This window comes from Carassius gibelio, chromosome A1 (genome assembly GCF_023724105.1).
Source record: "Carassius gibelio isolate Cgi1373 ecotype wild population from Czech Republic chromosome A1, carGib1.2-hapl.c, whole genome shotgun sequence".
NCBI classification, from domain to species: Eukaryota; Metazoa; Chordata; class Actinopteri; order Cypriniformes; family Cyprinidae; genus Carassius; species Carassius gibelio.
Genome location: NC_068371.1, coordinates 5046838 through 5060946, shown reverse-complemented (window position 1 = coordinate 5060946; position 14109 = coordinate 5046838). Strand labels below are relative to the sequence as shown.

General features: G+C 33.9%; 1 protein-coding gene across 2 annotated transcripts in view; it reads right to left on the bottom strand.

The window, feature by feature from the left end:
• Positions 1-14109, bottom strand: part of klhl5 (kelch-like family member 5) — a 53186-nt gene that overhangs the window by 3401 nt on the left and 35676 nt on the right. For both annotated transcript variants that reach the window (XM_052566483.1, XM_052566482.1), the window contains exons 6-9: positions 5755-5941; positions 4487-4711; positions 3758-3920; positions 3455-3667 (exon numbers count right to left, since the gene is read on the bottom strand). In XM_052566483.1, coding sequence (XP_052422443.1) covers positions 3455-3667; positions 3758-3920; positions 4487-4711; positions 5755-5941 — 788 coding nt within the window. The remainder of the gene's footprint in view (positions 1-3454; positions 3668-3757; positions 3921-4486; positions 4712-5754; positions 5942-14109) is intronic.

Below are 14109 nucleotides of genomic sequence, written 5' to 3'. Positions count from 1 at the left end.
TTACTAACAGTCTGTAACATTCTCATATTATGCTAAATATTTGAACATTTTAATCATTTGTATTTTTTGATACATAAAATGCTAATTTTGAAATGAGTCTCAGCAATTTTATTATCTAAATGTTACAAATGTACTTTCTAGCAACGTCATTTCCACCACAGAATTCTATTGAATACAATATAAGACTTTATTTTGTAAAGGTCCACAATACCCAAAGTTGAAAATAACTTGCTAAAGAATCCCTGGGGAAAAATGTATCAGTTTCCACAAATAAATAAGCACTTTTTCAACACTGATAAAAAAAATAAAAAAAAATAGGAAATGTTTCTTGATCAGCAATTCAACATATAATAATAATTTCTGAACAAGCATGTGACACTGAAGACTGGATTAATGATGCTAAAAATTCAGCTTTGCATCACAGAAATAAATAACAATTTTAGGTTGTAATAATATTTTACAAATGGAGTCTTGATGAGCATAAAAGGAAACGTGCATGTGTGACTCCGTTGTGTCAGAAATGAAGGACATGCCAAACAAATGTTGACAGGCAGAGACTGAGAGCAGTCTGGGTGCAGGAAATATTCAGCAGACAGACAGCTCTTTTAAATAAAGATGCAGACAGAGACAGAGAGACAAACTGATGAGAGAAGATGATGAGCATGAGTCAGTCACACTTAATCTGAGGCCTAATAACCACCCAGAAAAAAAAACATCCCAGTAGAGTGATGCTAGCTAAATGTACTTACAACATGAAGCAGCTCAAAAAATAAAAATGCTGTAGAGTACATTGTTTCTCAAAGGAAAGATCTTTTTTTTCACAATATCATGCTTAGATAACATTTGGGACATTAACTATGCTTCTGTTCAAATTGAATCTCACAATTGTTCATTCAAACACAAGCTGCAGTGTCATGTGGAGCTCAGATGGTGTGATGAAGGTATGCACAAGTTTGTTTGCAAGCAGCTGTGTAATAAAAATCCAGAAAATACTAATCATTTAGCTGGTATTTGCAAAAGACTAGGATTGTTCCATTATGAATAATAGGAGATCAGAATAGATGCAACATCTTTGTTTTTTCATGCACAAAACGCTGGTGAAAATAAAGCTGTGCCAAAATGGGTGGTTTTATAAATGACAAAAGAACAGAAGAATTCTATAAAGAACACATGGCACTGCATGTAAGAAAACATTATCAGACTCCGTCCATCCTCTGACTCACTCTCAGCTACGAAACAATTAGAGGAAAAACCTCATATCCTTCACTAACCTGCACTACAAGTTTGTAGAGCACTTACTAGTCAGTTTCTCTTCAGGGACTCATCTGTAGCACTTTGATGTAAACACATTTAGCCCTAACCATAGCATACAACTATTTTTAGCAACATATACTGACATTTGCCACTTACACAACATAAGAACATTCTTGTCTTTTTTAAATCATAAATACTGAGTTAAGACTACAGCAGTTTCTCAGCTGGTGGGTTGTTGTGACCAAAAATAGGCCACAAAAATAGGTTAGTCTGTGATTAACCAGATAATTGTAGTTATAACAAAACTGAATAAATAAACAAAATAAGAAATATAACTTAAGGGATATTTTCATTTTATATTAAATACCATTGAAGAAAAATAATATAATATTAACCCTCTGAGGTCTAAGGGTATTTTTGGGGCCTGCAGAAGTTGTCATGCACTGACATTTGTGCTTTTTTTTTAGTTGCTTATAAACATTTAAATGGCTAAAGTCTAATCTCATTGTAATCAGCAGAAACTGGCTATAATAATATGTGAACAGCATGTATGTACATGATTGTGTTTCTGAGAAAAAATGTTTTATGTGTGGTTAGTGAAAAACTAAAAATGTTACATCACTTGAATAAGGCAATAAAACAAATACAGAACATTGGTTCCCGGGACTTTTGAGAACTGGAGCTTGTAGCCTAGAATTTTTCTTTCTAAATTATGTGAAAATCATCTTGTTTACTCACTTACAGAAAACAATATATAGATTAAAATGTTCGAAGACATTTTTGTTGGCAAAAGTCATATGAGAGTGGACGTTAACGTTCATGAATATCATTGTGATTTACACCTGAGAAGACAAAGGCACGCATAATGAGCTGCATTATGAGCTGCATTATGAGGCTTTAAGTCAGCTGTGTGTCACTGAGAGGGAAGAGTTACAAGAAAGAAAGTGAGCACAAAATAAATGTATATAATTTTAAGTTTGTAGTTTATTTAGAACATATTTCATTATCCCACAACATAATTTAATTTTCACTGGCTTCAGAAATCCTTTTAACAATCTGATTTTATAAAGAAAAAAAAAAATTATTGTTATTATTATCATTATAATAATAATTATTATTATTAATGTTGTAAAGAGCTGAGAATATTTTTTTCATTTTTTGGGGGGGGGGGATAAATTGAAAGAACAGCATTGTTTGTTACATTTGTTACATTTACATTTATTTGTTTCATTTATATTATTTACATCAAGCTTTTGAATGGTATAGTATTGTATATTGTTATTGAAACTTCATAATGTTTCACTTGATTATACATTTAGTCAGGAATTATAGTTTGGAAAAAGTCTAACTAGTAAAATGTTTAGACGTTATGTGAAGACTAGTACAAGTATATAAATAAATAAATAAGAGACTTACTCATGTTTATGATCTCTGCTGAATAAAGTGCTTCATTCTTTTTTTCTGAGGAAATCCAAATCTCAAATCCTGAGGTAAACCTCATCACATCTTTTTGGGGTGAATTACGTCTTATTCCTCTCATCGCGAAGCAAACAATAAAATAAAATAACTTGCAGAACAGTCTTGCAGTGTTTTTTTATGTTGTACGGGTGTATTCAAGCTGAGCGCTTCAGTGAAATATTATAATCTCAATAGCATGTTCAGTGCATGGGCGTGGTCGCATTAGATATAATGTAGGCAAACGTGAAAAAGGACATCGCGTTGTTTTCATATGGATTACTTTATCACATAATATTTTGCACTTCTTTAGTTTAAAGTAGACATGTCCAACTTTCTATAGATATATCTCTCATGTCTCTTCGTTCAGTATTAACGGAGTTACAGTTCATTTTAAAGACAAGTTTGTAAATGAAGATCACCACAGACAAAGGCTGCAGACAGCACACCTTGTTTATCTTTATTTTATAAATGCACAAAGTTTTGTTGTTATTATGTCTGTATATTAAAAAAAGTAGACTCTTTACAGATTCGATTGATTTATTGCTCTTGTCTGTACGATCAAAACTGAAAGTGTAATTTGATTTCTTTTCGGGGTTAATCGAATCCAAAAGATTAATAATAATAATAATAATAATGTGAAAAAACTGCTTTTATTTTGGCAGAAAACTGTAGAAAGAAGTTTTTACAGCTAAACGTTGACCCATTAACCCCATTCCAGATCTTTAGATTTTGTCCCTCTTACCTTTCGACGCAGTCTGACAGTCGAGAGGCTAAGCTTGACGCTGGGGCATCATGGCCACCGATGGCATACAGAAAGCCATTCCACGTCGCTACACCAACACCGCCTCTGCGTTTAGACATGGGAGCGCAGCTGCTCCATTTGTTGGTGTGAGGATCGAAACACTCCACTGATTTCAGACATGAACTTCCATCCCTGCCACCCACAGCATATAGCCTTAAAAAAGAGACAGAAAAGGAGAACATTATAGATTAAACAGACAGTCTGTTTAGTTAGAAGCACGCTTTTTTTGCTGTCTGTGCTTACTTGCTGTTTAACACTGCAACTCCCACAGTGCTTCGGGGTGTTGCCATGGATGCAACAAAGCTCCACTGGCGAGCTTGAGGGTCCCAGCGCTCCACCGTGCTGAGATAACTCCAACCGTCATGACCTCCCACTGCATACATGGGGCCTTCTAACACTGCAACGCCTACAAACACACACACAAATGATGAGAAGTCACACATAAACCTTCATATAGCTTTTAAAGATTCTTCAAGTGTAATATGCTTGAAAATATTTTGTAGGCCTTTTGATTTCTGCAATGCAGAAACATTGACAGAATCGCAAAATCAAGTCATAAACATAAAATATACATATATAACATGGAATGTCTCAGAATTTGGGATGTACAATTAAGTAAATCATTGAATAGACTAGTGTCTATTAATATTAAACCACAAAAAGCATGTTCTGTTTTGTGTGAATTAATAATTTTTTTTATAAAATACACAGAGAAACCCAAAATCTTAACTATAACTTGTAAAAACAAAAGTTTGGTTTAACTTGAAGAAATTATGACAGAAATACATTAATATTGTACAGTAGAATGTAATTATCAAAGTAAAAATAACTATAATACAGTTGATAATAATAATAATAATTGATTTCTGATAACTGATTTCACAGGGCTCTAAATATTGTGTCAAGCAATTAATACTGTGAATTATCATGAAAAGTCAGATGAAGACACTAAATGCAAATGTTATTCCTCACCCAGGCCGTGTCTGTGTGTGGACATGGGGGGCATGACGCTCCAGCTCTTGCTGCGGGGGTTATAACACTCTACTGTGTTGAGGGTCTTGAGTCCATCTCGTCCCCCGACCACATAGAGGCGGTCGTCAAGAACCGCTACGCCAAACTGCAGCCTTCTTCCACTCATGACAGCCACCTGCCGCCACGTGTCCCTCCGTAAACAGTACTGCTCAATACTAGTGGCCCCTTTAAAAACAGTTACAATCAGTTTTAAAAACACCTGTACAGTCTGGTCCTTCTGTATGCAACACTATTAGCACTGTACACACGTGCAAGACTTCACAAACATTCCCTTATATCAATACAGAGAACAAAAAAGCCTTTAAAGCCTTGACTGTTACAGGAAGTAGAAATCTGAAGAAAAAAAAATAGCTGTTATAAATTAAATATAAAATTACAAAGTACATTTTGTGAGGTTTAACAAAAATTCACTGTAAAAAATATATATAAATAAAAAAAATGAACAATCAAGGTTGTTTAGGCATTCATTCATAGTACAGGAAAAGCAAAAAAGACAAAAAAACAACCCTGTTTTTAAGAGAATATCATGTCTTAGTTAACAGGGTAGAATAAGAAGTGAACAACAGGAAGTATAAAGCCCTAAGGACCAAGCTGTGAAAGCAGAAGTCTCCATGCTTCTTTTCTAGACAATCAGCTTGTTTTACCTTCTAAAAATCTACAGTAATTGTATAGAATGAGTAAGATTACAGTAGGGAAGCTACAGAGCCACTTGAAAACCTGGTTCTGCCCCTGTACACGCCAGTGCAACATTCAGTTCCAGAAGGAAAAATCCAATTCACTTTTTTATATAGTTTTATTTTATATAATTATGTACATTGCAGTGTTTCAGTCCATTCAGTTCCGATGGACTTCACAGTCTTTCTCAGATTCAATGAAGAACATGAGAACAGATAAGACCTTTCACCACAAAGAGGACACAATGCTCATTTAAATACAAACTTTTTTTCTCATTTTTGATCTACTCAAATGTAAAACACTTAATGTTGAAAGCACCATTAACTTAAAAGACTCTGAAAATGGTAATGTCTCAGCAGTCCACTGCACTAATGGAGAAACGGAGAGAGTGAACAAGGGAGAAATGGAGGTTACCTGGTTATCAACGAAGATAACGTAAAAAAAAAAAAAAAAGAAAAAGAAGAAGAAGAAGCAGCAGCAGTTAAGGCATACAGAACTTAAGAAACAACAAAAAAAGGATATGAAAAGAATACCTTTTGTGGCATCCATGCCACCCACAGCGAAAAGTGCCCCGACAGTGGCCTTGCGTGGACGTGTCCTTGGGCTCTGGAGAAGCGGCCGTCTCTCTGGCAACAAATGATACTTCATGGCCTCCATCACCAGCCGCTGACACTCCACACTGTCTCGTAGCAGTGGATTTGACTCCATATCGGCTAAAAACTGCATGAAGAAAAGACAATAACTGTATGACCCAATATCACCAAAATACACATTATAAATGAATGTTAAGAGGAGGGAATACTAAAGCACTATTTCCCTCTTAGCCTTACGCTTACATGTTTTTATGTAGATTATGAAGAATTCTCTTTCTGGAGAGTATTCAGATGTCTTAAGAAATGTATTAATTAGGGCTACAGCTAATGGTTATTCAGTTGTTTATTGGTTTAAATAATTGGATTAAAAAATATAATCTCTGGAAGGGTATTCCAGAGATGCAATGTGCAAAATTAAAGGTTATGAAAACAAATATAGTGACGGTATCAAGCTACGTGACACACTGCATGAAAAAAAAAAATATAATATTACATTATTAAAAAAAAAACAAAAAAAAAACAATGTGTACAGTGCATAGACACAATCAATAATAAGATTGTCATTTATTTTAAATATCAATTATTTTCTCTTTTTTTATATATATAGATTGGTTATGCTACTAAATGGATTTGCAAAAATAACAATGTCTCAAAATAACTGCCCAAACACTCCTCCCTTCCGCCACTGGCTGGGCAAAACCAACTTATGCCCCAATCTCACTTGAATGGTTAAGCTAATGTCGCTAAATGTACATTTTAAACTTGGTTTTATGTATTTTTATCTCTGTCTGCATACTAAATTGTTATTGAATACACTTCAACTCACTTCAGGGCAACTTTGTGTTTATTGTAAATGCACGGCTGTTTAATTGCTTCTCTAAAAACCGAAATCACATCAGTCATGCTGTCATAAAGACCAATGAATTGCATGCCAACTTCAAGATGTTGATTTATGCTGCAGAGAAGATTAGCTAAAAGCTTTAAATCATCCAGACAGGAAGGGTGTTCGTGTGAGTGACGTAGACACCAGCCACAACACTGACAGGTTGCAGAGTTATTTGTCTGAAATGAACAAAACAGTGTAGTCATTACCAATCTCATCACAGATCTGGCATCTGCAAGGGAGTGTCAAGAAGAAAACTGTCATTACGTCAGTGCTGGCTATTGTTCGAATCCATGTGACAACCCTGAAATCTTCTGGAAGAAATTTCAGACTAATGAAGTTTAATTTGAGGTCTGTTTGGCACAAACCAAACATAGCTCTACAGTGCATATGCTGTAGGTAATACCATGACCAGCCAGCAAGCATACTCTGGTGTTGCTTTCAACAGGACATTATTGATGAGAACACCTTTCAGCCAAAGATCTAGGTTTATGGCGTAGACTAATGTTCCAGCAGGACAATGGTCCAAAGCACACAGCAAAAACTACAAAAGAACAGGCTTGAATCCATTTGAACATCTGTGGTATGACCTAAAAAACTGAAGTCCAGAAACTTGGAGCAAAAATTCATTAAAGAATAGGAAAAACTTTCATAAACTAAATGTGCAAAGCTGCTGCAGAAACGGAAAAGACTAAAAAGAGGCTTTGAAATACACTTTATAAAAATGCAAATACAATAAAAAAAAAAAAAAAGGCAAATCCAAAAGACTTCATCCTTGAAGAACATAAAACATTCTTAATACATGGCTGTATTTAATGTTGATTACAAAAAAAATAAGAAGTAATGAGTGATTAATTATGTTTTCAGATACTTGTATACACCACCGATCCAAAGTTCCTAAGCTTAGGCCAGAAATACAATAAAAACAGTAACACTGTGAAAAACTTTTACAATGTAAAATAACTAAAATATGCAAATATCCCTGTGATGTAAAGCAGAATTTTCAGCATCATTATGTTTGTCTCTAGTGATCCATCAGAAATCATTATAATATGCTGATTTGCTGCTCACAAAACATTTCTTTTTAATATCAATGTTAAAAAACAGTTGTGCTGCTTAATATGTTTGTGTAAACCATGATAGTATTTTATTTTATTTATTTTTTTGCAGGATTTTAAATAAAATATAACGTTGGAGGAAAAGTATTTTAAATATAAAACTTTTGTAATAATTACTAATGTCTTTACTGTCAGTTTTATGCATTCTTGTGGAATGAGAGCATATAGATGCAACAATTGCAATTTTCTTGTCCGATTCAATTATATCATGTATTAATTATATATTTTAATAAAAAAAAAATGATTAAGCAATACAATTCCCCCAATCTGGAATAAGTTAGATTGTCTCTCACTTAACTCTGAAAATAAAGTGCTCTTTTACTGGAAAGGTAGAAATGAGTTGCTGTATAACAAAACAGATGTCCTTTCCCACGTTTGTAAATATTAAAACATTTTAAAATGTTATGAAATTATGAACAAATGTAAACTGAAAACGAAAAACCTCATGACACCGGCTCGGAATCGTCAGATTGAACAGCTGGTCACCGGTCCAAGCTGATCATGCAGAAAATCGCTAATTCTGGTCACTTGTGGGTCGATCGGTGTATCTGTAGTACAGAATGATTATCAATACCTCCAAAGTATTGGCAGTTTGATAAAAAAAAAAAACTAAAAAACTAATTAAATATATATATATATATATATATATATATATATATATATATATATATATATATATATATATATATATATATATATATATATATATATATATATAATGTATTTATTTTTTATATTCCTGATTGATCTTTAACACTACAGCTGCTAGAGCTACATAACAAACTGGGTTCCAAACCAAACACTAACCCTCATCCACTTAAAGACACACTTTGATAACCTGACAGGAGTGAATCTTTCCCAGAGGACTCAGGAGACACGATGAAGAGAGGAAACAAGACTCTGATGAAACTTCTGACAAAGGGTCCTACCTACATTCTGTTTTTAAAGGAGGGAATCCCAGTGAGAGACAGAGATGGTGTCCCTCAGGGTCTCTAACAGAATACAGAGACTTGTCTTATAGGTTACTACTCCTGGGCAAACAAGCTTTTAAGAAGCTAAAACAGCCACAAACACACACACACACAAACAGACAGACACACACACATATCTACCTTATCCACAAACATCACACGGGAAATTCTTTATTCTTCTTCCTCCAGTGTCTCTTTTTCTCAGTCGTCTTAAACGACACCACTTGCGGCCCTGTTAACGAGTCTTAGTTCATCACATTCATCCTCTCATCTGCCCTGTTTATATCCTCTCTCAGCTGGCTAGTAAATTGAGAAGCTTTTAATTAGAGGGGTATCTTGGATAGTAACTGTAATAACGGCATAATATTTTCTGCTGCAGTGCTATAGCCCCATAGAGACACTCTGTAAGATCACACACAGTCAAACCCTGAAATTAGTTTCTCACCACACCCAAGTAAAAATTTAGCATCCAAGTCGATTTACTTCTATAGCGCTTTTCACAACGCACATTATTTCAATGCATCTTTACAGAACGCTGTGATGTTAAAGTTTTAAAATATCTTAAGTTCTCTTAGGATAAACTGTATAATCTTTATTAATGTAAAAAGAATGTGCAGAGGTTTGGTGCTGGCAGACTAGGTCTGCTATGTCGCTGCTGCTGCTGTAGGCAGGTGGTGCTGGGGAGGTGGTGGGTTAACATGAGGACATACATAGCGTGCAGACATAGCAATCATTGAATATGTCCTGTATATATACACAGTACAAACAGTAATAAGTATGTGAATCTGAATGAGTCTGAACATTGTGTTGAATGAACCAATTAGAATGCAAGTACAGTTTCATGGCTGAACTTTTAATTTCTTCATGCCTTATATTCACATTTAGCAGATCAGATCTTAGTGATAATACAGTTTGCATTTTGCAATGTTTTGCAAAGCAGCACTTTGCCCAGGCATAATTATATCATCACTGAATAGAAGTGTTTGCCAAATGTTAAAATATTTTGAAAATGATTTTGCTCCTAATGTATTTATATAGTGATCTAATGTGATAAAAATTCCACATATCTACCATCACATACATTTCTGGCTAATTAAATGGCTTGTACTGTATGTTTTTTTTTAAATCATAAAAAGGGCACACAATAATTTTTACAGTTTCACTTAATTATAAAAACATTCATACTCTACACATTTTTATTAGAATACTCTCTTTTTTTCCTAATTTTTTTGGCAAACTCTTCCTTTACAATAGGGCTGCATGATTATGACAAAAATCATAATTGTCAATTATTCCCTTGAAATTGTAACTGTGATTATTAATAAAAATGATCACAATTTACAATGAATAATGTTTATTCCATTGTTTGATGCAACTGCATGCCATATTATTATATGAAAATAAACAAGCTGAAAACACTAACTGAAAAACCTTTAGTGCTTTTCTATGGTATTAAGCCTCAAATGTCAAATATACATCGGATTGGTTTCTTCTTTAAATTATAAAATAAGTTATATTATAATTATTATAAATATTAAAATAATATATATTGTATAATTTTTGTAAAAAAAAAATGTTTTAAAGAAAATCATTAAAATAAAATATGAATCGTATAATAATGTTATACTAAAACTAAAACAATGGAAAAACCCCTTAATAGAACACGTAGAAAGAAATAGCACATATCTTAAGCATACAGAATAACATAAGTGGACTTTGAACGATTAATTGCCGCTTTGAACGATTACGTAATTGTGGCATCCATAATTGTAATCGCGATTAGAAATTTGATTACTTGTGTAGCCGTACTTTACCCCATGTTTTATTATGATGTAGCTACTAATAAATTTACTCACATTTTTTTTTTTTACTTAAAAACGGTTTACAGTTACTAAAATAAAGTTGAAATATATACAGCATATAAAACTGAAACATAAAAAAAAACTTTAAATGAAAGTTAGAAATGTTGACAAAAATGACAAAAGCACATAATACCACTAAAACTAAATAAAAATATATATATAAAAATAAGAGCTAATGCAAAATAGTAACAAACACTATAATAGTATATAAATAATACTAATAACGACAGATTTTCCAAACTACACACAACACAGACACATTCAGCACATCCCAATATATCATGACACTGATATAGTTTCAGTCCGCATTGGTTTAACACAACCATGCTTGAAATTTAAATCTGTATGTGTATCTGTGTGCACACCATCATTCAGCACCACCTCACTGAATCCATAATCACATCCATCACTGTGATCACAAAACAGTTTTCTACTTAGAGCTTGAATAATTCCACCCATACAACATCATCTCCGACTCCTCCAGTCTCTGCTTTCACCTCCCTCACAATCCTCATACATCAACCAATACTTCTTTATCTTCACTCCTCCCTTTCTCCTTCTCCTCTTCATGCTAAAAACAAAAGCTAGTCATTTCCACCTCTTTCATGAAAGAGGTTGTGTCACATACAGTGAACAAGTGCATCTGTTATGAACTAAAATGGATCATCTCCACTGAACGTAAATACCGAGGAAACATGTTGGAAGAGAAATGAATGTTCTGGAGTTAGGATGGCTGGGCGGTGGCTTAGAAAGATTTTTCCTTCACTGGAAAGCACAGAACAACCTGAGATTTACATTTAGATGGAACTGAACAAACTCTGCTCAGCCAGGCACGAGTGGGAGAACGCTCGTATGGAATTATTTAAATATTTCCCCTTTGCCACCTTGGAAAAAAGAGGGGAAAAGAGAAAGGTCGAAAAGAGGGAAGAGGGAGTTCAGTGGAATTCATCATGCATTTAAAATGAAAAAGTGCAAAGCTTTGAGCTCTGAGGGCAAAGAAGCTCAATTAAACTGCTTATCCATGTGAATATGTCCTGCGCCCACAGACTGTCTATTATTGCAGGATGATAATATCAATACTGCAGTACGCCTGCACAATCATAGAAAAAAACAAGATTACAATGACACATGTAGCACTTAACAAGTCTGCTACTGTTGCATCAAAATGTGTCTTTTATAATGACAACCAGTCAGAATGAGCTAGATTTAATCCACAGATGTGTGTTTTACACTTGACTTTTGATTGACACGCAAAAATTAGTGGTAAAAGAGACATCAAACCTTACATGCAAAATCAAAGCACTGACTGAATTTTGGGATTTTCTAGATAAGAATGTTATTACAATATTTTTATGGAAAAATTCTGGCAAACAGCTGTTTTTTTAAAACATAAAATTTTTTATTCAAATTTTCTTCACACGGGCCCTGCAATGCAATATTAAACAGTATCTTGTTTAAAGAACCTGTTTAAAACAAACATTTGTTTACGTATTTTACATACGTAGAAGACAACAACAAGAAAAAACTTTTCAGTGGAGTGTGTGTACAAGGGAAAAATGCGATAAGGCAAAGAGACACAACAACATTCTTATCACACTCTGCAGGCTCCAAATGCATCCCATCATTGAGTACACAGCCTCACAGCCCAGAAGAACAGCACTGACCTTCACACACACATAAAAACTACAGATACTATAAGGGCCAAATAGCACATTTCTGCACAAGCACATAAAGGCAAAAGCTTTTAGCTACAAAAGCTTGATTTTTATGCCTTAACACATTAACACATTTCTTCATATAAACAGACAAAATGTGACAGAATGCAGTTCATAATGGAATGCAGGTACATGTTTGATTCCATAATGAAAATTAAAAGGGATAGTTCACAGAAAAAAAATCAAATGAAAATTGACCTTTACGTCCCCGCTGATTTCCATAATATGGAAAAACATACTATGGAAGTCAATGAACGTTATTTGAACGTTCGTTTACAACAAAGGAAAGTCTCCTCTAGGCTTATATAGAAATCCTCTGACATTTTTCTTTACAAATCCTCGTTTTGTACTTCTAATTCCTGATCAGTGTTTACACTACGTCTACATCCTACGTCGTCTGCTGGAATGCCACTCTCTAGTGAAGGCGCGAATGACAGTTAGCGGAAACTAGAGATCACAGTTTATAAAGTTTTTCATATTTTTCTTACACAAACACATCGACTCACTTCAGAAGGCCTTTATTAACCCCCAGGATCCATGTGGGGCACTTTTTATGATTGATAGATGCACTTTATTGGGCTTCAAATCTCGACCCCCATTCACTGCCATTATAAAGTCTGGAAGAGCCAGGACATTGTTCAAGTCATATACACTAGCATTGCTTGAGGGTGAGTAAATCTAATTTTGGTTCAACTATCCCTTTAAGGGTGCATAAATGATAAGAGAATATAAATTTTTAGGTGAACTATCCTTTTAAGAGTAATCTGACTTATTCTTTAGTCAGTCTTCTCTTTCAGGTCAAAGACGGTCCACTTTGCCCTACAATGAGATATTTTACAACCCCCAAAATTTGTCTGAGATGGCAAAATCATGTAAATTACACAAATGCAACCATATGCATGCATGTAATGCTAGCTAACAACTGACATCCGTGTTAGCATATAATACTGTTTAAAAGATTTGGATCTGAAAGATTTTTAATGTTTTTGCTCACTAAGGCTGCATCTATTTGACCAAAAATGCAATAAAAATTGTGAAATATTATTACAATTAAAAATAAATAAACAAAGCTGAATTTGAATAACATCATTACTCCAGTCTTCAGTGTCACATGATCCTGCAGAAGTCATTCTAATAAGCCAAATAAGTGAAAACTGATATTTCTTTTATTATATTAAATTTTTTATTTTATTTTATAATTCAAAACAGAAATCTAAACATCATTCAATGAATGTCTTTACTGTCACTTTTGATCAATTTAATGCATCTTTTATGTAAAAAAAACGTTTTTGTTATTATTATTTAATGACCCCAAACTTTTGAACAGTATGGTACTTGCATGAAGCATTTGCAATACTTAACATCATAACCAACAATCATATGGTCCTTATGATATTGAATATACAGTACACTTAATATTTGCTGGATCACACCAGCAAATACAGTTTTATATCTTTATTTTGAACTTATATTTGAAAATATCCTGTGGACCTTATAAAGATGTGCCGACTTGCTTTACAAAAAAGACAAAGTACAAAGGCTGTTCAGCGTTCGACTGCAAAATTTCCAAGCAGCACATGAACGTTAATTACTGTGACTGACTGGATCACTCAATTAAATGATTAGCGGATACATGAATTACTGCAGAATAATTATCTTCTGACGTGGATTTACAGGCACACTGATCAAGCTGTCTGAACGAGCAACAGCACAGCAGAATTAAAGACTGGCCGTCTGCTTGACTGA